Here is a 25,706-nt window from a genome sequence, read left to right as displayed (position 1 = left end):
CTAATATGCAAAGTGTCTACTTTAAGAGCACTGTGCGGGCGACATACAGAAAAGCTTATGGCGTTTAGAGCAATATACCCAGACATTGTGCGACTTCATTTTCCTCCATTGTACAAGGAGTTGTTCACTTCAGAATTTGAGCCAGCAATGCAAATGGATGGGTAAACGTATCACCTAAGCACTTCTAGAATGTCTGAAGTACAAACTTTAAAAGAGAAAAGGAAGAAAAGATAATAGAAACCAAGACACTTTATATGGTCCTGCATAGACCTAGGGAGCCAACACACTGCACATCTTCTGGCGAATGGGGTCAGGCAGAAAAAATGGGGGAAATGACACAAAAGTTGAACTTGTTTTTCTCACACAAATGATTTCCATGATCCCTACCGATATGGACCCTTTTTTTGTCTTGACTTCTGTCTTTGACTTCTGTTTATGCAGAATGAGGGTACTAAAAAATCAGGAGGTTTCCTTTTCCTCGAAACCCACTGCCCACAGACTTTCACAGAACGACGTTTTGTTAGTAAGAACAGAATCTCCAGCTAGAAACCAGCGACTGGTGTGCATTGCAGAGGCTTCAGCATCAGTTTGCACAACTTGCTCATTGTTTCATGAAGGACGATTGATTGCCAGTAGGCGGAATGGCATGAAAAGGGTCCATAGCAATAGTGACAATAGCATTATAATCTATTACAGGGTAAATGGGCACGAAGTCTATATATAGCAAAAGAGATATTGTTTATAATATTGTTTTAATTAATATAAAATGTAGTTACTGGTATAGCTTTTATTGTTGAATTGATAAGGCACTTTCATTTTGCACCTTTTTCTTTTAAATTATATGCTAGCGTGTTCATTGTTGTGCTGCATGTGCACCAGAACTTCAAGTTTAACTGTGGGAGGTTTGGAAGGTATAGGGACACTGCAAGGTGTTTATGCTGCTGTTTTCCACATTTACTTTTAAAGAGAGGCCGGTCATATCATGAAATACCTTCAGTGATTTTGTGTAATGGGACGAGGGGGGGAGGGGGGAAGACAAGTTTCTAAACTGCTAGTTTTAGCTTGTGTTTTTAAAAGACAATTTAATATATAAACAAAACAATCCCTGTTCTTAAAGAGATTGCTGACATAGGGATAGAGAAAATCTATATTTAATCACTTTAAAGGTGCTACTGAAAAATTAGCTCATTTTAAAGTCAGCCGATTCCTTAGGTGACTAAATATGGATTCAGAAAACCAAATTTAAATACATATCTTTTGGAAATATTGGTCCTAATACTTTTGTTTACATTTAGAGTGTGTGTGAGAGTGAGTTGAGTGTGTGTGTCCAGCAAGTGCACGTGCACCATTAGTCATCTGTTGAGACAGATAGGGTACAATCCATCACAAAGTTCTTTTGTGTAGTCCTGATTGAAATGAATGGGAGATTTCCAAATTGTAATAGTGTTTCCTGGTGAATTGTCTCCCTTGACTTAAATCCAGCGTACAGTTAAGAGTGCCCAAATCTCTTTAATATTTAAGACTGAATAACTGTTTGCTGGATTGTGGCACTGTTGTTTATTTTATTTAGTAAAAGTGGGTTTACATGTGACTACTTACTCCATAAACTAAACAGTGTAATTTAAGCGGGTCCCCACACCTAGAGAAAAAGGCCTAAAGCTTGATTTCAACTGAGTGCTGCACTTTTTAGCCACAGAGGAATGCTCAATAAGCTGTCCAGGAGGGCCAATTATGTGAATAGTGGATTATGAAATGAAGTATCTGACTCTAAAGAAATTAATTTAGGAATAGCCCTTTCAATCTTCTCTTATTTTCCCACCTTCCAAGGAATAAAACAGGCCCACATACATTAAACTGGCAATAAAATTGCCACCAATAAGGCACACCATATTGATTGGGCCCAGTTTAACTACAAATAGCAAAAGCCCTCATTTCACTGGCGTAGTTAAAATGGATGCCAACCACGTGGCTGCTATGTTACACAGATGGCTTTTCACACAGAAAAATCTCAGCACAGTTTGCTTTCCTGGTAGCAAATGGATCATAAACCATAACTTTGAATTAGGCCACATCCTACCACAATGCATACATGTGATACTGAATTTTCCAAGTGTTGTTTCAAATGTGGTTTCCAGTATAAGTGAATCACACACTTTTTGAGAAATCTTGTTTTGTTACTGAAGAGAAAATAAAAAAGACATACATAGGGCTAGGGAGTGCTTCTCTCCACCCGATTTCTCTGGAGCATACTGGGGCTTCATTCAAAATGTAGCAGTTACATACAAACCTAAACATTTTAGAACCTGAGTTCTAATTTGAGTCATTATTTTAGGAATTATTTACATACCATCTGGAGTATTTTATTCAACCTTAAACAGTCTTAGGTCATTGTGTTTTTGTGACGAATCCTAAATCCTATTCAGCTAGAGGTGGCAACTGTGCTATTTTTTATCTGTTGACAAGTCAAGAACTCGGTTATTCCAAAGTACACTTCTAACCCTGATTCCACCAACACCCTTGATTGAGAAAATGTATCAGAGTAAAAGATTCTTCTCAGGATAACTTGTAAAGCAAGGGAGTTGTTCAAACTACACCTAACTTATTCAAATGACTCTTTGTAAAATAAATTTTATAATATAGCAGTTTTTAGCATCCTGATGATTTAAATTTAAAGCATACAGACTGATGTAATCTTCTTGTCTCAGTGCCTGAAAGTTTTCATCAAAAGACCAACCATCCAGCTGTCTAGACATGGATTTTTCAGGCTCTAAAGAAAATCTCAAAAAATATTTTTTTGCCGTATATTGGATATTATGATTATTTAAGTATTTTTTTTATTTCAAAATGACCTCCTGCAAGGTATGAAAAATTTTATTTACTTGTTGGAGTATACGTGCATTCTAGCATACAGTGTAGTAGTAATTCACATGTAAAAGGTAATACAAAATTCCTATTAAGGAAGGTGCATGAGGGGCTATGCAGCTGGACCTGTTTGTTTTGAGCCCCAAAGTCTTCATTCAGTGTAGTATAAAGAGCTGAAAATTCTCATCTTTGAGGGTTCCTACATGCCCAGTGCAAACTGTAAGATTAAATTTTCTATAGGCATTAGAACTGTAAAGCCAGTTCAGTCAGACAGGAAACAAACTTATAGCTGCAGAATCTTTCATCTCTATCACTCCCAGGGCAGCTGGCAGTTTGTTAGCATCTAGGGAAATCAAGGCCTAATTAGTTCTGAAAGGATCTAATGTGCAAACAAAAGTGAACATGCAAACATTTTAGGACCATGTTGGGCTTGCAGACAGGGGCTACTCATGCAAACATGTTAGTAATATATACCAGCAGTTCTATGTAAGAAGTTACACACATGGCTGCCTTCATGTATGTACCTCCCATCTGTGAGCAGAGCAGCAGATCTCTATGCTCCTGAGCCACTTAGGTTGGGAATGTAGAAATGGGAAATTCAAATGCAGTCCTCTTGCCATTTACCCTTTCTAGTGACCACAGATACAGTAGTACCTCGGTTTAAGAACAGTCCGGTTTAAGAACAATTTGGTTTACAAACTCCGCAAAACCAGAATAGTGTCTTGGTTTGAGAACTTTACCTCGGTCTACAAATGGAATCTGAACAGTGGAAGGGCACCAGCAACGGGAGGCCTCATTAGGGAAAGCGCGCCTTGGTTTAAGAACGGACTTCCGGAATGGATTAAGTTCTTAACCGAGGTACCACTGTACTTTGTAAGAAGGCATCTATGATACAGTTTCATCAAACACAGGAATAGCTATGACGGGCTCAGATATGTTCTTGGCGCTCTGCACATATAGAAGCTCACCCATTCCTTTCTATAAGCAACCCTCTAATGCATGCCAAGAGATAGCAAATAGATTCCCAGAAAAGCCTGAGAAACCCCTGATCACAATAAACTTTAATTGCATCCAGTGAATGGAATTTTGAAAGCATCCCAATATTCAGTTTTCCTCTACCCCAGTACAGGGGACCTGTTTCTAAAGAATGAAAATCCTGCTACATGGACAGAATTTTGCCATCCTCATAAGTTTTGTTTATTTTATTGGAGTAACTGGTAGTAAATATTAATTCTGGTCTTTTTATAGATGCAGTCCAAGCTTAAATCCAGGCTGTTTAGCAAATGAGGGTTTTTTAAATGTGACCTCCCTCAAATGCTAATTTAGTTTTAAAGTTCAGCTAAATTAAAACTCCAGTATCTACCAGCCAACACCTGTTTAAGGCCAGCCATTTACTAGAGACAAAATGTATAAAGTTGATTCAAATGAAAAATGAACAGTATTCACTTCTGGCAGTAAAAGGGTTAGTTATATTTTGGTATTTCGTATTGACTCTCAGTCATGGCCTCTGTTATTCTTAGTAAATATTTTACATTTATCTGCTCACACAAAATATATTCAGATATTGAATTGGTCCTTACTTGTAGGCAATGCCATATCATTCCCAATCTTATCCCTAAAAGCAGACACCAGGTTCACTCCTGTCTTGAAAGCCAAGCACTTTAGGTCTACACATTAGACACACCGTTATCACTTATAGCTTTTTCCAAAATCCATTAATTGGTGCATAAACTAGCCCATGTTTTCTTCATCTCAGTTAACAGCAAATTATGCTTTGAAAAAAGGGAAAATGGTGGGAACTGTTGCTGATGCCTTTTTAAGAGAGGACATGCCGAAGAACTCAAGCTGTAGCTGAAAGTATGTAGATGCCAGCATCAGAGCAGGGGCAAAACCTATCTGGAAAAAAAGAAGCTGAGAATAAGGACTAAAATCAGAATATGACGGGGTAGTTTATTCCATTAGAAAACTTGCAGGCTGTGGACTAAATTCAAATGTATAAAGTGTGGGAATCTTTTGGGACTGTACTATATAATTTGATGAAGTTATATAAAATGGCTACAGGTATTAGAATCAATCACTCCAGAAAGCGGTTAAGTTAAAAATTGTCTTGGATTTTCATCTTCTATGCCATTTTGCTGGACATCTGGTACAGTTGGAATATTTCAAGATAGAATTTATTTCTAAAATAAGATATGTAGTCTTAGACCACCGTTATATACTTTTGCGTCTCTAGGATTTTCATACTGTTTTGAAATGACACGATGCGAGATACTGTTTTAAGTTTAGTTGTTCTTTTCTGGAGCTTTTAGACCATCACCATCATCATATGGCTATCAAGGTATGAATGTGTGTACCACTGTATGTGTGTGGTTGCTTCTGGCCATTAAGTGTCCATAGAATAAAGAAAATGTGTTGAAGATATTTAAGTCAAAAATAGAAGGTGGAAAAAATATTCTATATAAAGCCTTGTCTGGACCACTTAGAGAGACTTCTATTTTTTTAACCCTTCTATAAATATTTGATGGCACTTGAAATATTCCTGCAATAAAATGTGATTTGTGTAAAGATTAACAAACAAAAAGATTTTGTAATGTGAAACAATGAAAGAAAGCAATGTAATTTTTCAGAAAAAGAAAAAACAAACAAACCAACTTTGTATTATTTTTGTTGATGGAATTTGTCTACTTGTCTTTGGAAAAGATTTTATTTCATTGAATGTGCCATAGTAGAGATGTGGGTTGTGGTTTTTTGTTTTTAAGTTTTAGATGACAGGAAAGCTATTTGTGTTACCGACATTCCATAATGTGTGAGGACATAGCATAATAATTTTTTTCTTAATATATATATATATATATTAGTAAGCTTCAGTCATCGTTGCTTTTTTGCACATGTACTTCACTCCTCTATAGTGCAATATGTACATAGAGCACTTGCGGGTTTAAACCTTGACCCCTCAGGGAAAAAATACATATTTGTTGTACATATTTTTTTTTTTGCCTTCTTCTTTTTTTTGCTAAGGAATGTCGATTGAATCACTTGTTGTTGTCAAGGGGCAGCCAGATAATAATCCTAACGCCACTGCCAAAAAACATTGATCATGTAATCATTCATGCCCTGCCATTCACAATGAAAAATTCTGACAGTTCTTTGTGCAAATTGGGGAACAAAAGGGGTATATAAGCACCTTATGATTGACTTAACTGTGAATGACAATCCATCTTGTTATCAATAATAGATGCCCTACCGTTTAGAAGTTGGGGTGAAAAAGTCTGAAACAAATGTGCTCAGGGATCTTGTAGAACTCTTCAACAGGGTGGCCAGTACTTCTGGGACAAATTGCTTTTCGAAAGTTTCATACTATCCCTCCATTGCACAACTGAACTGGGCAGAGACATTTTTTATCCAAGTGAATTTCAGTTGTTTGGGTTTCCAGACCCTATACTGCTCAACTCTTTTAAGGATTGGCACAAGATAATAATAATTCCAGTGCTCCGAGTATTTTGTTTAATGTATTAGAGAAGTGAGCTTGTTTTGGCCCGTGAAACAAAATACTTTAATTTTATTTCAGATAGCCACTGTTCATAATGTTTTAATCATAGACTCTTCAATACTTCTATATGTCATCTTGGGACCAACTACATGTTATGCTTACTGTGAAAAACCTTTGATTTTTGTTAATTAAATTACAGGCACGATGAAGTGCATAAATTCAAACATAAATGTACCGCATGGTGACAGGAGGCTTATGGGAATTGCTCCTCCTGCATGGCAAGGGGCTGGTGCCAAAGGGATTCTCCACCCATTGAAACTCATAGCCATATGGGAGGGGCAGTTTCTATTCTGATCAAAGCTGGGGAAGAGAAGAAGTAAACCTCCTTTCACTCTGTGTTATGATAGGAATCCTGCATTCCTCTGCATCTGTAATTTAAGTAAAAAAAACACATTGCTGCATATTACACAATAAGCATAGCATGTATCTTGGCCTGTATCTTGGCCCTTGTGGTTCTGGCCAACACAGAGGCTTCTGGGGCAGAATTTTAGGCAATGCTGAAGAAGCTGGCAATACACTAGCTTATTTTCCAAAGCAAATGTGCTGTATATTTTCTAAATTTCTATAATGAAAAGACATTGGGTGCCAATACACTTTTAGACACAATGAAGCTCAATTTGTATTTTTATGTAAAGTTCATTGTCAGTATTTTGCAATACAGAATTAATCCTCGGTGTTAAACTCCTGTTTAATTTAAGTTTATGTTATCCTAAAAACTATTGTTATAAGCTGCTGTTTTAATGAGAGCCATGCAATTCAAAATAAACTGAATAATATTCTGCCCAGAACAGGTTATTAAACTCCCCCGCTGTTGGTGAATGTGCTTTACTTTAATAAAATAAAACCAAAATTGGAAGGGAGGGTAAGCTGCATGATAACAATCCGCATATAATTCAGTAATTAATATAAATATGTAGAAGGTAGTGCTGCCACTGTGCCAAACCATAGAGCCGAGTATTTAAAATGTTCTAAAAGGCCCTAATAGGAGTGTGGAAGGAAGGCTGCAGTTCTAAACCCAGGTCTTTGCTTCTGGGGGGATATAGGATCTACTGGTCTCCACTGGTCACTACTGCCAACATCAGCCAATGGAGGGCTCCAAAATGGAACATTTAGTGGGTGGAGCAGAGCTGGGCTGGCCAAAGTTTTGTTCACTCCTAAGCTGGTCCAACGAAGAGCCCAATTAAGGCCACTGCTGTGCCAGTCTGGTCCTGCTGCAGCAGAAAAGGTAGCCATTACTAGTCCCGCCCACATTCTGTTCCGGCTGGCATGAACTCTGCCACTCCATTTTGCCATGCTGCTCCCCAACCAGAGTTGGAATTGCTCTGCTAAGCTTTCCTTGATGTGTGAAGTTTGTGCCTCTTTCCATGTTTATTAAAAGTAGAAGAAGCAGTAAAGGAAACAGAAGTTAAATAAGAATTTAAGACTCACTCTCTTTAACAGTCAGGCCAAAGAGAAATTGATTTCATCATCTCAGCTAAGTGGTTGAATGCCCTTCTCCAACTGCAACACCCCCACTTTGTTTAATTTATGTATCATGTGTTCTACGCATGCTTTCTTTCCTAACTGCCACAACATTGCAATCCATTTTTATTTTTTTACAGAAGTAACCACCGTTAAGTATATATAAAGCATCCATTGCATGTTCTGTTGTGCTTACATCCTGGTTCTCTTCTAAGACTAAAAAGTGGTTGTTTGTTGAAAGTGTTTTTTTCCCTTTCTGATCTATTAGCAGCTTAATCCTTCAAAATGAGACAGCTTTGTAAGAGGTACTCAGATATTTTCAAAGGAGTGAGCCTGTTTGTTAAGTGTAAAGGATGATCAGAAAATTACAGGGTGAAATATGTACATCTAGAAGAGATTATAATCCTATAAAGCTGAACTAATTAGAAAGCATATCTAATTTTTATTTTTATATTTGTTCCTAAGTGTCTGTTCTGTGTGCGCAATTTATGTAGCTTGGGAAATATTAATGGACCAGTGCCAATACAAAATTGTATGTTTTTCTGGTTATGTGATTATCCAGATTTTGAGTGTCCAGTAAGGGACACATGATTGCCATGTGATCATTCTGGGTAAAGCTGAGTGCAAAGTATTCTTGATGCAGTTTTAAGGCAATAATTTTGGAAAGATTTCAATTCAACCATGAGCTCTAATAAAAGATTCCCAAATATATGTAAATATGGATAAGTATTGACATCATAATTGTTTCCTGCCACCTCTTTCCTTGGAGATAAAACTACAGAGTTAACGCCAAAGCTGGCTCCTTGTAAGTGGGTGTCCAAGGCAACCATTTGTGGATGGTTTTCAATTCCCAGATGATTGCCTTAGACACTATAAACTTGAAGAATTGATGTAAAATATTTGGATGATCTGTTAATTTGTTTGACTAATCATTTACACAATCATTTTTATCAAGTCAAACAAAATTAATAATCAAACTCTATCTGTGCATATACAGTGCCACACTATTTAGAAGTCAGATGTCTTATGACTTAAAAGTATTTTAAAAAATAATCCAAATGTTAATACAATGTGAATAAATTTAAATTTTGTGGCATTTACATTTTTTCAATTTAATATTTCTGGTAAAGTGGTGATTAGGAATCAAACCAAAGCCTTATACAATCAACCAATTAACTACTAATGGATTAATGATATTACAAATAAAGATTTGAGAACATATTTTCACATGCCAATTCTGGTTCAATTGTATTGTGATAATTCACTACTATACTGCGAATTCTTAGAGGAATGTGCAGGTGTCACATTTAAAATTTGTCATGTTGAAACTAGTTTGTCTACTTTTCTAACTATTTGGATATATAGAGATCTAGGAATAAAGGAAGATGTTGTTTTACATTGCTTTATGTATATAAATGTGTTAATTAGATTTTCACATTTATTGGTAGCAGGGCATAACAGTTCCTCTTCAGAGCAATAAATAAACTTAATCCAAATATAAAATTTTAGCTCCTGTGCATTGAAGCATTGTGAATCTGAAAGCCAAGAATCATTATGTCATTCAATTTTTATTTTTTTACTGCTGTGGCATTCACTTTATCTTTACTGTTCATCCCGTTGCCGCTTAAGAATACTTCTTTTAAAAGGGGGGAAAGAATTGAGCACATAGAATGCTTTATGCTACATCATTATTTTGTGCATGTGTTTACTTTGCACACTTGAACTTTCCCATACTCCTTAGAAAGTTTTACTGAAGATGCATAAATGTACAGGACCCTGCAATCTGTTTGCTGTTCTCGTATTGAAATGCAGAAAATTCATAAGCAATATAGTGAATTTTATTTCACAAACCACAGAGGTACTGTATATATATTTTCCTAACTCCAAAATTTTCTATTTTGACTCAACAAATTTGTAAAAAAAAAAGCCCCAGTGGTAACTCTTTTGACTATTAGGACATTAACTGGCTGCTTCTTTATATGTAATTGTATTGTCTGCCTGCTCCTTTTTCGGAGATGTGTTTTTGTATGGATGTTTGAGCCAAATGGGAGGCTTCAAGCTATGATGTATTTTCCCAGTTTAAATATATTTAACATATGACAAACCCCAGACAAGGCTTTTAATAATGTAAGAAGAACTGCAGTGTTAGGTGGTTTATTTGCAAACTTTTCTCAGTGCTATCCATTTTATGGCACCTTTAACAATATACTTGTTTCCAAAGTACAAAATAAAGGTTAAAAAAAAAAACTTCTAGCCATAACTGAATGTTGAGCAATAAAAACAATGACTTTTTGTGCATAGATTTAAAAGAAATACAAATTTTAGACATCTGCATGTAAATGCAAATATCTTGTTTACTGCTTTCTTAAACTTGATCAACCAACTCCTTGTTTTACTACTAATTTAAGGACTTGTAATGGCCTGTACACATTTTCTCTTGCTCTAATTCTTATGTCATCTTTGTCTCAGCTTCTGAGTCATACTCTTCAATGTTGTTCTGCTCACCTTTTGTATGGTTATAACTATTTTGCTTTCATTCTCTATAGATAAAATATACTACTTTAAAAGCCTATGCGGTGCAAATATTTATCTGTTTATCAAATACCACATTACGCTGTATAATATCTGTTTTACTATATACTCTATTTTAGAAATAGCTGTTTAGAACTAGAGTGTGCTATTTTTGTGTTTTTCTGATGTGTGGTGCTAGATAAGTTAATTTTATGAACAAATAAATCTCCCTTTCCCGTTTTACTCCTAGGCAATACCACATTTGGTCTTGTACTATTTCACTGAATATCTATGTGTGCATGTGTATATACCTTATATACATTTACACACATGCCCAATCAAGTACCTGTATCAGAGGACCTAGACTGGGGACATGTTCTCTCTGAATATATAGTATCATTCTATAAAGTTCTCTCTAGCATATTTAATCAGGAAAAAATTAACTCCTCAGTAATGATATTTGATATCCTACACTGATTCTTCTTTCTCTCATCTACTTCGCAACCACAACAGACTTTGGTTATCCTATGGCACTGTAGTTCTGAAACCAAGTATGCCAAGGAGAGCCCAGTGGTTTCAGTTTTGTGTATCAAACTACTTTTCTCTTTAATGTGTAAAGTACTAAAAAGTAGTCCTCCCCCCCCCCCAGAACATTCTAAATTCTTCAGTGGTGCAATTCAGCATCCCTGCAATTATATGGGGAGGGCTACCATAGGGGTACAGTTATATTCTATTGGGAGGGGGAGAAGTGGAGCCCCCAGGAGAATTCCTGTGAAAAGATGGTTCTGTCTTGATTCAAGGACTTGGGAGAGAAAAGTACAAATTAGAGTAACACTAGGTGCAATCCACAACAATGAACCCTATGTTTGGGTTCAGACACTTGATGGGCCCAATAATATTACACCTGGGACTGCCAGAAGGCATTGATTGCATGAACTGGTGCATATAAATGGGTCATATATATTGCCACAGCTGTGTATATATGCCTCTATATCAATGATGGATTTAATACAATTACTGACTCCATGTTAGTCCACTGGTGACCCCCTACACTCCCACAAGCAGTTGTGCAGGGATTGACAACTGCCTGAACAAGAATCAATAATACCAAGGAGTATACAAAAAACTCTAACTACTACTGTGTATCAGTAGTTATTATCAAAGAAGGTAAAATAAAACTTGTCATTTCACTGAAAAAAGTAAAATAAGCTTGACATTTCAATAAGGTTAGAATGTCTATAATTCCAATTCTGTCTTGCCCTCGATTGCGCCAGTACAACAGTTAGCATGGCTACACTGTGTTCTGTTCTCTTGGCTGCCCCAGCTTTTGTGGATTATTTTAACCTCACAACACTACAAGCATGGGCCAATGGATTGCCAATGGAAATGTGGCCTATGATGCCGCAGGCTGGTTCTGCAATCCTGGGCTTCCACTGCACACTTGGATGCCAACACATCTAAGGGCTGGCCCATCCTTGCCTATAATTATCAGTATATGCAATAAAGAATTTCCACAATGTGCAGTAATACCATTAATACAACAAAACAAACACACAGCCAAAAGAGGTTTGGTCTCAGTTTTTAAAGCTTGAGAAACTTAAGCAATGGTCATACTAATGGTGCAATCATATGCACATTTGCTTGGGAATGTGTATTTCCCTGTTGACTAGAAATTTGCTGTAAATTAAGAAAATTATAGCCAAAGAGTAAACTGGAATATGCACGTGTGGTTCCCAATGGCACCACAAATTGCACAGCCTAATTCTGAGCAGAATTTGGCACCATAAAGTACTGCAACAGTAGAATAGTAACTTTTAAAAAAAGTGCTTAATAATCAGACTATTTCAGCTAGAATTCAAGTCCTGTTATTCATTACCAGTATCATCTTTTGCAAAAACCTAATGGATATCAAATATCTAAAATGGGGAACAACTGACCTTTAAAGTATTTATTACAACTCTTTTCTGTACTATTACTGAAGCTATAAGATCTTTAGTAAAAAAAATAATTGAGAAATCTAAGAAGCTGTTTGTTTACCGCACTTTTTAATAATAGAGGATAGTTAATATTAAAGCCACACGTCCTGGTTCCATGCACTGCTTCTGTATTTTGATTTAGCAAACAAACCATTATTCTGGAAATAAATACAAATGTATTTATCAGCACCCTGGCTATATTTTAATGAATAGAAATTTTAAATACAAACATTTTCAGGATAATTGATTTGATTTTCTTAAAAGAAAAGCTACAATCTTCTTTAAAAATGCAAGTCCATGATTATTTTCTAGTCCCTTATTGATACAATTCACCTCTTAAACAGAGAATCTCCTGATTTGTCTAATATAAGTGTCACATACTTTATACCAGTAATGTTTTCCCTAATTGTTTGGGCTTCATTGTTTTATAAATTATGCAAGTTTGTGTGAGTAATGTTTCTTGTGTAATTAAATGTCTGAAGAATAAAAATAAATGCTGATTATAAATATGTATTGGTTTGAGGATTAAGCACATAAACATCACCAACCTCACTGAGTAACACACTCAGTCTTCTGTAAATAACTACAAATTATCATGAATCTGTACTGTACATGCAAAAATGTGTTGTCTTATGTGTACAGTATGTACAAATTCATTTTCTAGCTATGATAAAAGCATAAGCCATTGAGAGGAATATTAAAAGTAATACTGTAATAAAACTTCACTAATTATATCTTCCCCGTTATCACCAACTTTTTCACTTCTATCAGATCTTCTTTAGAGCTCACTCTTACACTTGTCAGCTTAGACTCAAGTTTATTTTATTCTGATATTGAACAAAGTATTTTGACTCATTTTGTAAATACAAATGTAAAAATAAGAGATTTAATGTTGTCTTTTAAATACTCTTGATTTTCATTCTAATATGAATGTTGTTATATTGTACTTAGAACCTGTACCTTTAATATTACATTACCTTTATTAAGTGCATTGAACACATCAATTTTAGATGTGCTTTATGTACTGTTCTCCTGTAATAAAACTTCAGCTTCTAATGGAATACTTGGTCACATTCATTTTTCACTTCAAGTGCATTAAGTGTTACTGGTCTGTGGTGAGTGGACCCTGCCCTCAGGGTTAGGATCTAAAAGACAGGAGCAGTAATCCCTAAACAGTGTGCAGGCCAGGGTGCCCCAAGAAAACTGCTTAGATTAGAAAACAGGCACCTACCAACCAGAGGCTGCCTGCTTTGTCTTTGCTTCACTGATTTGGCCTTGCCTTCCTTGCAGTCAGTCTGTCTACCGTTTTTGTTGTTGTTTAGTCGTGTCTGACTCGTCGTGACCCCCTGGACCAGAGCACGCCAGGCATTCCTGTCTTCCACTGCCTCCCGCAGTTTGGTCAAATTCATGTTGGTAGCTTTGAGAACACTGTCCAACCATCTCGTCCTCTGTCGTCCCCTTTTTTAAACTATATATTAACTATGTATTTAAAAAACTACAGACAATTACAAGAAAAACAGCATGGCACCAGCCCCTTTCATTGAAAGCTGTCAGTTCTCAAAAGCCTGCTGAAAAAAAACTGGACTGTACAGTCATACCTCGGGTTAAAGACACTTCAGGTTGCGTGTTTTCAGGTTGCGCACCACCCTGAACCCAGAAGTACCGGAATGCGTTACATCCAGGTTTCAGCGCTCGTGCATGTGCAGAAGCACTAAACTGCACTTTGCACATGTGCAGAAGCGCCAAATTGCAACCCGCGCATGTGCAGACACGGCGCTGTGGGTTGCAAACACTACGGGTTGCGAACATGCCTCCTGCACAGATCACGTTCGCAACCTGAGCATCCACTGTACAAAGGACTCTATGATCTGAAAGTAGAGACAATGTATGTACTTTTGTAATCCAAGAAAATTTTTAATAAAAACCTTTTTTTAAAAAAAGGTTTTCACCTGCTGGTGGAAGGACAAGGTGGGACACAGTTTAGCTTCTCTAGGGAGGGAGTTCCAAAGAAAGATACAATGGTCAGTAGTATCGAAAGCCGCTGAGAAGTCCAGCAGAACCAACAGGGACACACTCCCCTTGTCAGTTCCCAGTGAAAGTCATCCACCTCGTTCACAGATCCCAAAGATGAGTAGGTCCATCTTTGAGCCCTATAAAAGAAATAACATACAATGATGTGATTTGATCCAGCTGTGCTGAACTTTCCTGAGGATTCTTTAGGGATCCTTCTACTCCCTTTCTCCTGCCATCCCCTCCCCTTCTTTGTATTGCCTCTTACTAAAGGAACATTTTCATAAGGCTTAGTGGCATTCACTTAATACAGTACCATTCCAAATCCTTTGTGTTCTGTACAAAATTAGTTATAGATCACCTGTATTAATAGAATATGAATTCAGATATAAAGGGAAACATATTTATGTCATACTTTACTACAGTGGTACCTCGGGCTAAGTACTTAATTCGTTCCGGAGGTCCGTTCTTAACCTGAAACTGTTCTTAACCTGAAGCACCACTTTAGCTAATGGGGCCTCGCACCACTGGAGCACCATTTCTGTTCTCATCCTGAAGCAAAGTTCTTAACCCGAGGTACTATTTCTCGGTTAGCGGAGTCTGTAACCTGAAGCGTATGTAACCCGAGGTACCACTGTACATACACTTCACTTTCAAAATATTAAGGGTTGTAGTCAATGTTAGTCCCACTCAACATTAATTTCAATGGGTCTGCTCTGAGCCAGACTATATACCTTCCAACATTTCTCCAATTAAAACAGGGATGTTGTGTTCATTTTTTTTAAAAAAATCATTCGAGAAATGTTGGTTATGGAATTATTATTATTATTATTACACCCCACACATTTGACTGGGTTGCCTCAGCCCCTCCGGGCAGATTCAAACATATATAAAACATTAAACATTAAAAAAAACTTCCCTATAGAGTGTTGCCTTCAGGTGGCTCAGGGATTGGATAATTTCACTTCTACAATGAAAATAGGGACGTTCTAAGGAAAAGCAGGACATTCCAGGATCAAAACTGAAACTTGGATGGCTTCTGTAAATCCAGGACTATCCCTGAAAAATAGGGACACTTGGTGGGTCCGGGACTAACACTGACTAAAACCCAATGAAAGTTCTTTGCTCTTTAGCTGAGTTTTGCTCTTCTGAAGAGACTACAACGGTACAGCCCACAAGTGTAGCAGTTTATCAATATTTATATTAAACATGAATAGTTAGCTATCAGATTAATAATATTTTTAAGGAGAACTTTGTAAACTGACAGATTAACCAGCTTTTTGCACTTAGGTCATAGAACTGTAGAGTTGGAAGGGACCCCGAGGGTCATCTAGTCCAACCCCCTGCAATCTTTCGCCCCACATGGGGTTCAAGCCCACAACCCTGAGATTCAGAGTCTCCCGCTCGACTGACTGAGCTGTCACTTGTATACAGCCTCTTCGTTCCCCTTTGTGTAAAGAAACAGAGCAGAAAGACAATTAATTATAGTTTCCTGTTATGACATCCAAATTTGGAAATCGTGGTTAACTATTTCCAAACAGCCATGCTATTTCACCAAATGTATGGGTCGTATAATGTGATGTTCTTATTATATTAGTGCTTTGTTATTAGTGCCCCATGGTGCAGTATATAGAAATTTAAGAAATAAACATAAATTTAAGAAGAGGAATAAATGAAACAAATGATATTTTTATAATCACTTCACCTATTCAGACACCAAGCCCTAGTCTTTTCATTTTTTTTAATTTTCTACGACTTTGGATGTACTTTGCCAACTTTTTGCCACATAATTTACATTAGTGGCCATTTTCAAATGTTTATTATTGTACAGTGTGTGCCCAGGATAAAGGGCAATCTATTATCATTATTGCATAAAGATAAAGTGTTTTTAAATTAATACAGTTTCCACAAATATTTAGTAAACGTTCCAAAATATTAAAATTCTTACAGTAACATACAATATTTACTTTAGTTTTTCACCTGTTTCGCTAGCACTGGCGTTATTCCACAGCGTGGGTTTTTATTTTTAATACGTATTGGAGTTTCCAGCATAAAAGCTGGGGGAGGGCAGTAAAGCCTACCAGGAAAAGGTTGAAGATAAAGAGATACTGTACTAAGGAAGCCGTTTCCCTCAGCCGAGCTCCTCTTGAAGCGTTTATTTCCCCTCCCTCTTTATGTGAAGTATAAAAATGACGAAAAGGCTGAGAGAAACTCGCTTGCCCACACCCAAAATGGATCCTAAGCTCCTTCTACGTCTCGCACTCCGGTTGGCTGATTCGCTACCACGTGAATGGCTCGCGAGGAGATCGGCCGCGCTGGTTGGGTAATACCGCGAAGCAGGGGCGGTTCCTAGCGATGCTCACCGAGGCTCTACTGTGGGAATGCGGTCGCCTCTTTCAGGCCTTGCTGCCCTCTCCAACTGCAGGCCGGGCGAAGCGGCCGCCGAAGGCGCGAGATGGCGGCGAGCGGGAACCTCCTCGCCTGGTGAGTGCGCGGCTGGGGTCCAACTCCCTCCTTTTCCCTCCTCGGTCAGGTGCCGCCGTCCACATTCGGAGCCGAAGGGAAGAGGGCGAGGGACCCTCGTTTCCTGCAGTCGTTCGCCACGCTGTGGGACGCAGTCAGGGAAGAGCATCTCTGAGCGTGTGCAGAGTGCTTTTCTCCTCTCAGCGTTGAGGAAGCAGAGCCCGCTCCTCCAAGCGGGTGGGATATTTAGCCTGAAAGTCTCTCTGTCTGTGTTCCCTTTAAAACATTTTAACAACAGCCTTCCTTTGCAGGTTTACCTGGAAGTCAGTCCTGTTGCCTTCATGGAGGGCTTAACTCCCAGATAGGTTTGTAGGTAGCCATACCCTCACAGGCACTATCCTACCTGCAGTGAATAAGACATCCAGGTATGCACCCTCAGGGTGTTCTTCTGTGCCCCATATTTAAGTAAATACATTAGTGTAGCTATTTACAGCGACGATGGGGGGCGCTTTTCAGTGGTGGCCCCGCTTGGGCCACCTGCAGCAGGTATCGCCAACCTTTTAAGACCCAGCACTCGCTTGGGACACAAACATGCCTCTGGGGACCCGTTTCTTAATCTTCTACCATATATTTGCACATATATTTGCTCCTGCTGCAGCCCACCTTGGATCAGCCGGTGACTCACGGTGTATGGATCTCCCCATTGAAGCTTTCCCGATGCTGACCATTAACAGCTTCCGGCTGCCTAATTTTGGCCTCTTTCTGCCCCCAGGCATTTGGTTGCATTTTAGAAGTGTAATGGTTACAGTGTTGGACTAGGACCTGGGAGACCAGGGTTCAAATCCCCACTCAGCCATGAAGCTCTCTGGGTGCCCTGGAGTCAGTCGCTGCCTCTTAGCCTAACCTACCTCACAGGATTGCTGTGGGGACTAAACGAGGGGGGGGGGACCAGCTATGCCACCCTGAGCTGCTTGTTGGAAAAGTGGGATATAAATGTGAGAAATAGTAATAATAACACAAAGAACTACATTTAAATATAGCATGGTTATTACAGAGTCACAGTATAGGAACGTAAGAAGCACCTGCCTGGCGGCTGGGTGACCAAAGGCCCATCTAGGCTACATTCGAGCCATGCCTTTAAAGCACCATAAAGGTAAAGGTAAAGGTACCCCTGCCCGTACGGGCCAGTCTTGACAGACTCTGGGGTTGTGCGCCCATCTCACTTAAGAGGCCAGGGGCCAGTGCTGTCCGGAGACACTTCCGGGTCACGTGGCCAGCGTGACATCGCTGCTCTGGCCAGAGCCAGAGCCGCACACGGAAACGCCCTTTACCTTCCCGCTGGTAAGCGGTCCCTATTTATCTACTTGCACCCGGAGGTGCTTTCGAACTGCTAGGTTGGCAGGCGCTGGGACCGAGCAGCGGGAGCGCACCCCGCCGCAGGGATTCGAACCGCCGACCTTTCGATCGGCAAGTCCTAGGCGCTGAGGCTTTAACCCACAGCGCCACCTGCGTCCCCTTTTAAGCACCATGGGACCTCTTTAAACAGTCATTGCTTCCCCCAAAGAATTCTGGGAGCTGTAGTTTGTTAAGGGTTCTGAGAGTTGTTTGGAAGCCCCTATTTCCCTTATAGAGTTAAAATTCTCTGAGTTGTAATGGGACAGTAATAAGGTGTCTCTTAAAAGCTCTCATTCCCCTTAACAAGCTACAGCTCCCAGAATTCTTTGGGGGAAACTATGACCCTTGTTCTTTAAACATACAGTGGTACCTCGGGTTACAGACGCTTCAGCTTACAGACTCCGCTAACCCAGAAATAGTACCTCGAGTTAAGAACTTTGCTTCAGGATGAGAACAGAAATAGTGCAGCGGCAGAAGCAGGAGGCCCCATTAACTAAAGTGGTGCTTCAGGTTAAGAACAGTTTCAGGTTAAGAACGGACCTCCAGAACGAATTAAGTACGTAACCAGAGGTACCACTGTATAATGCATGTCACCCTGGTCTAGCAATCTAGGATCACAGTGGCCGGCCTGTTGCTTATTAAGGGACATTCTCAAGGAGGAGAGGTGAGAACGACGGCCCCCACCTTCCCTGCTTGTGCTCCCCATGAACTTTTATACCTCCTCCAATAGTGGTTGTAGAACAGAACCATCATAGGCACTGTGGTGTTCTGTCTATTTCTATGCATAGCCTCCCCATTTCCATGTAGTTATAATTACAGTGGACCCTCCGGACACAAACGTAATTTGTTCTGGGGGTCCGTACGTCTGCATCTAGAGGTGCTGCTTCTGCGCACAGCGCGATAGAGCACCCATGCGCACAGAGCGCTTACGCGCATGCACGCACGGCGAAACCTGGAAGTATACACTTCCGGGTTGGCCGCGTTCACAACCCAAAAGTTACATTACCCAAAGGTAACATAACCCGAGGGTCCACTGTCTCAATTAGGAAATTATATGTGCTGTTCTCCCATAATTATGATCAAGATCACAGTGTGATACGTTAAAAAATACCTCTCAATAATATCATAAAATATACTCAGCATATAGAATTGCTGCCTTCCAATGCAGTTCTGTGTAAGCTCACGTTACTCAGAAGTAAATTGCATTGTCAATGGGGGCTACTTCAAGATAAGTATGCGTAGGATTACTGTGACAGGCTGCAACCCAAAACAATGGAATGTCAAGACAATTTCTTTTGGTGCACCAGAGGGAGAATTGTGGGTTTTCTTCAATGATAAACTGTGGCTCCTTGCTGTATGATAAACCATGGTTTATCTTTCTGTACTGGTGCAGTATTTAACCCATTAGGAGTCTTTTAAAAAAAACATCATTTACCATCTTAGTGCATATGTTAGAGGATAATTTATCAGATCCTTAAAATACAGAGGAAAGATTATTTTGCACTCTCCCATTTTTCTTCTGCAAATATTCTTTGCATAATTTGGAATAAATTATACAGAATTTTATTTGTATGCTGCCTTTCCATTGTTTTTAAAACCATGTTTAAGGTGGCCTACAACATGAAAAAAAACCATAGTTACAAACAAATAACAAAAGTAGTCATAAACAATAAAGCATTGCAAAGTACATAACTAAATTAAACAATTAACATAGAAATCATAATAAGATCTAAAATAAAGATGCAAAAAATATCAAAAACAGCAACAACCCTGCCCCCCACAAAACCCTCTAAGCCAGGGGTAGTCAACCTTTTTATACCTACTGCCCACTAATGCATCTTTCTTGATGGTAAAATTTCCTTACCGCCCACCTGTGCTCGATGGAAGGAGGATTCAGCTTGTGCCGTAGAACCCCCCTGCCGCCCACCTAGAATCCTGAAATGCACCCACTAGTGGGTGGTAGGGACCAGGTTGACAACCCCTGCTCTAAGCAATACCCCAATCCAAGAATCTGTTCAGCAGCCTCAGCTGTTGTAGCTGGAGTCAGTCAGAGACCTGACTTCACAGGCCAGGTGGAAAAAGTGTTCAAGATAGTCTCTCAGTGATTCTCATTTGTTGTGATAGAAATATTTTTGAATGCATTTTAAACCATTTATATTGTGCAAGCTGTAAAACAAACCATCCCCAGTTTAAAATAAATAATGAACACAAATAGTTTTGTTATTGGTTGGCAAATCAGTAGAGTCAAGAGAGGAACTAAGATGAAAAAATTAATGTTTGGGAAAGTATTCATTCATTCATATTAGCAGGTACAGTTATTATGCAAGTTTTCCCTCTTTCATGAGATACACTTAGAATTATGCCATTGCCTTTTATACCACTGGATTTCAGTTTCTAAGCAATTTCCATGGTTAGTCTGTTGCAGCAAATTTGCCACAATACTGTTAAAATTTGCAGAATATTTAGCGAAATTTCCATCACCGTTGTCCTCAATTAGAATACTTAATCCAAAGAAATTAGGAATAGACACAATAACATCATGGGACCTGGTTATGACTTAATAGCTGATGGATAGTGATTTGTGCTTAAACTATGATTTCCCAGCATTTATAAACCATGTTTCTAGTACCCAAGCAGTGTGCAAGATAAAAGTTAACTGATCTCCATCTAGTCAGTGTTAACTTCATTTTATTGTTGTTATTAATTCATTATTCTGCCTTTCTTACACAAAACCAGGGATATTCCACCTAAAAATGGTCACGATGTGTATTTCTCGCGAGATATTTATGAAAAATACTCATTGACTCCAACTCTCTCTGAGCTACTGTTACTACCAAAAAGGTACCAGTATACCTTTTCTTTCTAACTTTGGTTTGGAAGGCAGCAAGCATTCTAGGAAAGAACACATAGGTTTATTTTATATTATTTTTTATATTGTGCAATAATTTGAATAATAAAATTGTATGTGTGTGTGTGTGTTTGAAAAAACAGTTAAATTATACATCATCTAGCTCCTCACATTGCACTTGCTACAACAGGCTGAAAAATATTTAAGTGATCTGCCAAGACTCTCAGCCATTTTCAAGTGTCCAGGTGTGCAGAGGGGTGGTGAGCTTGGGAACCACTGCATTAGGACTTATTTTCAAATAAGCATATGTGATTGCAGCTTTACATTACATTCAGTGCATATTAACTCAGAAGTTCATTCCACTGTGTCCCCATGTTATTAAATAGTTGCTTTTCAGGGAAAAGCCTGTACAAAGCAGCAGGGAGAGAGAGGATTCCCTTTGGAAAGGGAATGATAGCAAGAATCCTGAACCTGGGACCTAACTTGTGAAGAGAAAATGGGACCAGTATCTCCCCCTTCGTCTCAGGAGTTAACTTGGGGAGCGGGAAAAGAGAGAGAGAGCGCTTTCCTTAACTGCATCTAAGGGAGGCTGTGGTTGTGGCTTCAACAGTTTAGGACAGAACTTGGGGGGGAGGAGGAGTAAGTGAGGAGTATGTAGTTGCTAGAACATATACACAGATAGTCACCCCCATGAATACAGGAATGTGGCTCTTATCTGTATTCCATGATGCCACTATTAAGGACATGGAGAGACAAAGGCTACTAGTGGAAGAACAGTGCTCCCAAGAATGTGTGGATTCGCACCTGAGATGCATCCCTTCTCTCCTCATAGAAGCTGTGATCTGAGGAAGAAGGGAGTCTGCTGACAAAAGGGTCAGTCTAAATAAAGAACAGGCTGGCGATGTAGGTGAAAGGGGGCTGTCGAAGTGGTTTAGGCTTGCATTCTGCTGAAGGCTTTGACAGCAGCACGCCGTGAAATAATCCTGATGGGCTGCCGTCCCACTCCTCGTCAAATGTAGCTAATTTAAGCTGCTAGAATCACTTGACATTCCTACATCAGGCACATCTGAGTCAGCATCTTGTTGGTGTAGCAGCTTAATTAAATTTGCCAGTTCGTGCCACAGGAATGGACATGTTCTCTCATTCTGAGAGACAGCTGTGTAGTATTATTAAGAGCTGTAGACATGATACTGTTGAGACATTTTCCTGGTGTGTAAATCAAGTATTTCTTTTTCACTAGATCAGCAGTTAACACTCAGTTTAGTTAATCCAAAATGTGCTTATTACTGAGCATGCTTATATGTTAAATAATTAAGAGGTAAGCCAGCCATCACCCATTAGAGTGTTTTGAGTATCATCCGTATAATTGATAGTACCGTTTGAGGACCTATGTGCTGTGGGGTAGCATTTATATAACATAAACTGGCCTGGATCCAAAGTGCCATAAATCAAATTTCATGAGCCCAAGGGGCCTTAATGTTTGTTTTTCTCATAGAACCACTCCGTATGCCGTCTGACATATTACTTATACAGCTGAGAAGGCGGGAGGGGGAATACTTGAAAAATAGTCAAAAAATGAGCTCACATGAGCCTCTTACTTACAATGAAAGAACACAGTGGGACTTGTTTCTGAGTAAACATATGCAGGATTTCACTTAAGTCATTTCTTGGATCTTGGCCATTGACCAAGCTGGTGGTGTTTCTTCAAAGTAGTCATTCGGGTTTCATTTGTTTTTAATATTTTTTTGGGGAAAGAGATAAACGTGATGGTTTGACCAAACTAGTTATGAATTTTTGTTAGAAAGTTAGGTATTAAAAATGTTGCAGTAGCAATATGAATTATGCTCCCTGTTGAATGAGAATTAAGGCTGTTGGTCTTGTAGGCTTTTGCCTACATTTTTAAAAAATTGTCTGTATTTGTTTCAGGCACACAGAAGGCAATGCAGGCATATCAAAAGATGTATCAAAAGAAAACAAGTCTTCTAGTGGGCAACCCGCGGTAAAACCAGCTGAAGTGGCATTCCAATCTGGAGCAGAAATTGCATCTTTTCAAGAGCCTAGAGTCCCCTATCCTTACTTTTCTAGTTTGACAGAGAAACAACAGAGGAGATACTTATTTCTATTGTCTGCATACTTAAATGCTGATCCCAGCCTGATCGATCCATCTGAGCAGAAAGATCATTTACAATATCTGGTAAGGGTTCCGTCTCTATTTCCCATAATAGTGACATGATTTGCTAATAAGATGAACAAGTGTTCCTAGGTAGCCTTTCATGGAAACAGTAGTGTTGTGTCTGATTGAAGTACAGGCACATGAAGCCTACTGTGTGTAGTTCTATAAACTTAGGAAGCTGCCTTGTTCTTATAGTGCAATACTCTCCCTGGCAGTAGCTCTCTCCAAGTTCTCCACACATCCTTTTTCACTGGAGCTGCTAGGGATATACCTCTACCTACTAGATGCAAAAGGGACGCGGGTGGCGCTGTGTTTTAAACCACAGAGCCTAGGCCTTGCTGATCGAAAGCTTGGTGGTTCGAATCCCCGCGACGGAGTGATCTCCTGTTGCTCGGTCCCTGCCCCTGCCAACCTAGCAGTTTGAAAGCACGTCCAAGTGCAAGTAGATAAATAGGTACCGCTCCGGCGGGAAGGTAAACGGCGTTTCCGTGCACTGCTCTGGTTTCACCAGAAGCGGCTTAGTTATGCTGGCCACATGACCTGGAAGCTGTACGCCGGCTCCCTCAGCTAATAAAGCAAGATGAGCGTGCAGCCACGACTGGGCCTAATGGTCAGGGGTCCCTTTATCTTTACCTTACTAGGTGCAAAATGTTTGTTCTCCAGCCAAGCTATGGCTGCTTCATGAAAAGTTTTGTGTAAAGTAGTTTGCCTTGTAGATCTGTCCCCTTTTCCCCACCCCACTGAGAATTGCAAAGGAAGAAGAGGTTGCAGTAGCTTGACGACTCATGAATCCTGATAGATGATGAAAATCACCAAATCCACATTTGTGGAGCAGCAGGTGCATTTCAGGCGGCCTTGGGGAAGGGCTATAGCTCAGTGGCAGAGTGTGTGTATTGCATGCAAAAGATCCCACATTCAGTCCCTGGCATCTCCACTTCACCTCTGTCAGAGACAGTATGCTTCTGAGTACCAGTTCTCTGGGGAGAGCGTTGTTGCCCTGGGGTCCTGCTTCGGAGCTTCCTCTGTTCCACTTTTGATTTTTTTGCCCCTTAGAATCAGGTGGCATACAAATTTTATTAAATATGCAAAACTCTGAACTATGCCTGTGTATGTGGCTGCCATGGAGCTGGCAGGAGAAGTGCACATGCAGTCCACTGTTGACTCTTTTTGCCATCTGAATTTGTGCAAGGCACTTTCAAAACAAGGCAGAGGATGGGAGCTGGAAAGAAAGCTGGATGGGAGGAAGAGAAATTAAGGAAGCAGCAGCCAAGTTTGATTGGAGGTTGGTGTGGAATGCTGTGCTGAGTGACAGCAGAGCAGTAAAGGAAAGAGGAGGGAAAGGGATAGGGGATAGAAAAAACTACCAGGAATGAGGAAGAGAGAGCCAGAAAGAGAATGAAAGGTGAGGAAAGATAACAGATAAGGGGAAGCAAGGGGCTGTGTGGAGCAAACAAAGGATTTAGTGCAACATTTTGGTTGTATCCAGTGCTTTTCTTTTAGAAAAAATGGTGCCAGTACTTCATACGCTTGAGTACCCCCAGAAAAAAGCATTGGTTGTATCTCTGTTGTGTGTATTCTTTTTGTAAACTCAGTCTAGACTACAACACAGCCATGTCTCTTGGTCTTGTTATCCTATTAAAGCCCAAGTAAATGTGTCTCTTTCAACACATTAGGATTGTGAATAATAGCTACTGTCTATATATATCTACATCTATCTATAAATGTAAAAAATAAAGATGCTATATTATGTAGGTTCTGTTTGTTTTTTAGCAAATGAAAGAATTTGTAAGCAAAGAAGTTGGCGAGTTCTTGAAGTTTGCTCAAAATGCTGCCAGAAGTTGCTCTAAAGATTATAATAACATCTCAGAGGAGGCCTTGCTTTACACCAAGGTAATAGCTGTAAAAGGTTGCTTTGCTGTTTTCTGACCTTTAAAAACATAGTTTGAAAACTACATAGGAAACGAGGTTTTATTAGCTGAGAGACGCTATGTGTAAGATGTTTAAATATATATATTCTGAGGGAACACATACTCAAATTTCAAAACAGCAACAAATATTTAAGTTGTATATATCTGCCAGTAATAAATGCAATAGAAGCAACTTGCATCTTACGCAGAGGTTATGTTTCAGGGATAGCATGTATATGCAAAAATATATTTACCATACTTTTCCGTGTATAATACTAGGGGTTTTTTTACTCTAAAATAATGTTCAAAAGTGTGTCTCGTCTTATATATGGATAGTGGATTGGGCGGGAGGGGGCGTGATTGGCTGCAGCCGCGAGCAAGAGATTTAGTGTCTGATTGTTGGCTGCTAGAAGGGCTGCTTTGGATTGGCTGCTTCTCCTCTAATTGGGTTGGTGATTGGTTTCTGCAGCAAGGACTGCTGTGGATTGGCTGTCACTGCCTCAATTGGCGGCAGCTGTTCTGGGATATGTGCAATTGTTAGCTGACACCA

The 25,706-nt window shown here is 39.3% G+C and overlaps 2 protein-coding genes across 9 annotated transcripts in view; both read left to right on the top strand.

Moving 5' to 3' along the window:
* RORA (RAR related orphan receptor A) overlaps positions 1–13,421 on the top strand; it is a 384,947-nt gene extending 371,526 nt beyond the window's left edge. For all 6 annotated transcript variants that reach the window (XM_079953332.1, XM_079953331.1, XM_079953334.1 and 3 more), the window contains one exon: positions 1–13,421. In XM_079953332.1, the coding sequence (XP_079809458.1) occupies positions 1–165 (165 nt within the window). In that variant the 3' untranslated portion in view covers positions 166–13,421.
* A 3,295-nt stretch (positions 13,422–16,716) lies between these two features.
* ICE2 (interactor of little elongation complex ELL subunit 2) overlaps positions 16,717–25,706 on the top strand; it is a 31,929-nt gene continuing 22,939 nt past the window's right edge. For all 3 annotated transcript variants that reach the window (XR_013833040.1, XM_079953206.1, XM_079953205.1), the window contains exons 1-4: positions 16,717–16,854; positions 20,965–21,069; positions 23,003–23,270; positions 25,020–25,139. Coding sequence is in view for 2 of the 3 variants with exons in the window: in XM_079953206.1 (XP_079809332.1) it covers positions 16,826–16,854; positions 20,965–21,069; positions 23,003–23,270; positions 25,020–25,139 (522 nt within the window). In the remaining variant the exon portion in view is untranslated. The remainder of the gene's footprint in view (positions 16,855–20,964; positions 21,070–23,002; positions 23,271–25,019; positions 25,140–25,706) is intronic.

This window comes from Podarcis cretensis, assembly GCF_951804945.1.
Source record: "Podarcis cretensis genome assembly, chromosome: 14".
Taxonomy (NCBI): Eukaryota; Metazoa; Chordata; class Lepidosauria; order Squamata; family Lacertidae; genus Podarcis; species Podarcis cretensis.
The sequence above is the reverse complement of the archived record's forward strand: the minus strand, read 5'-3'. Positions and strand labels throughout refer to the sequence as shown.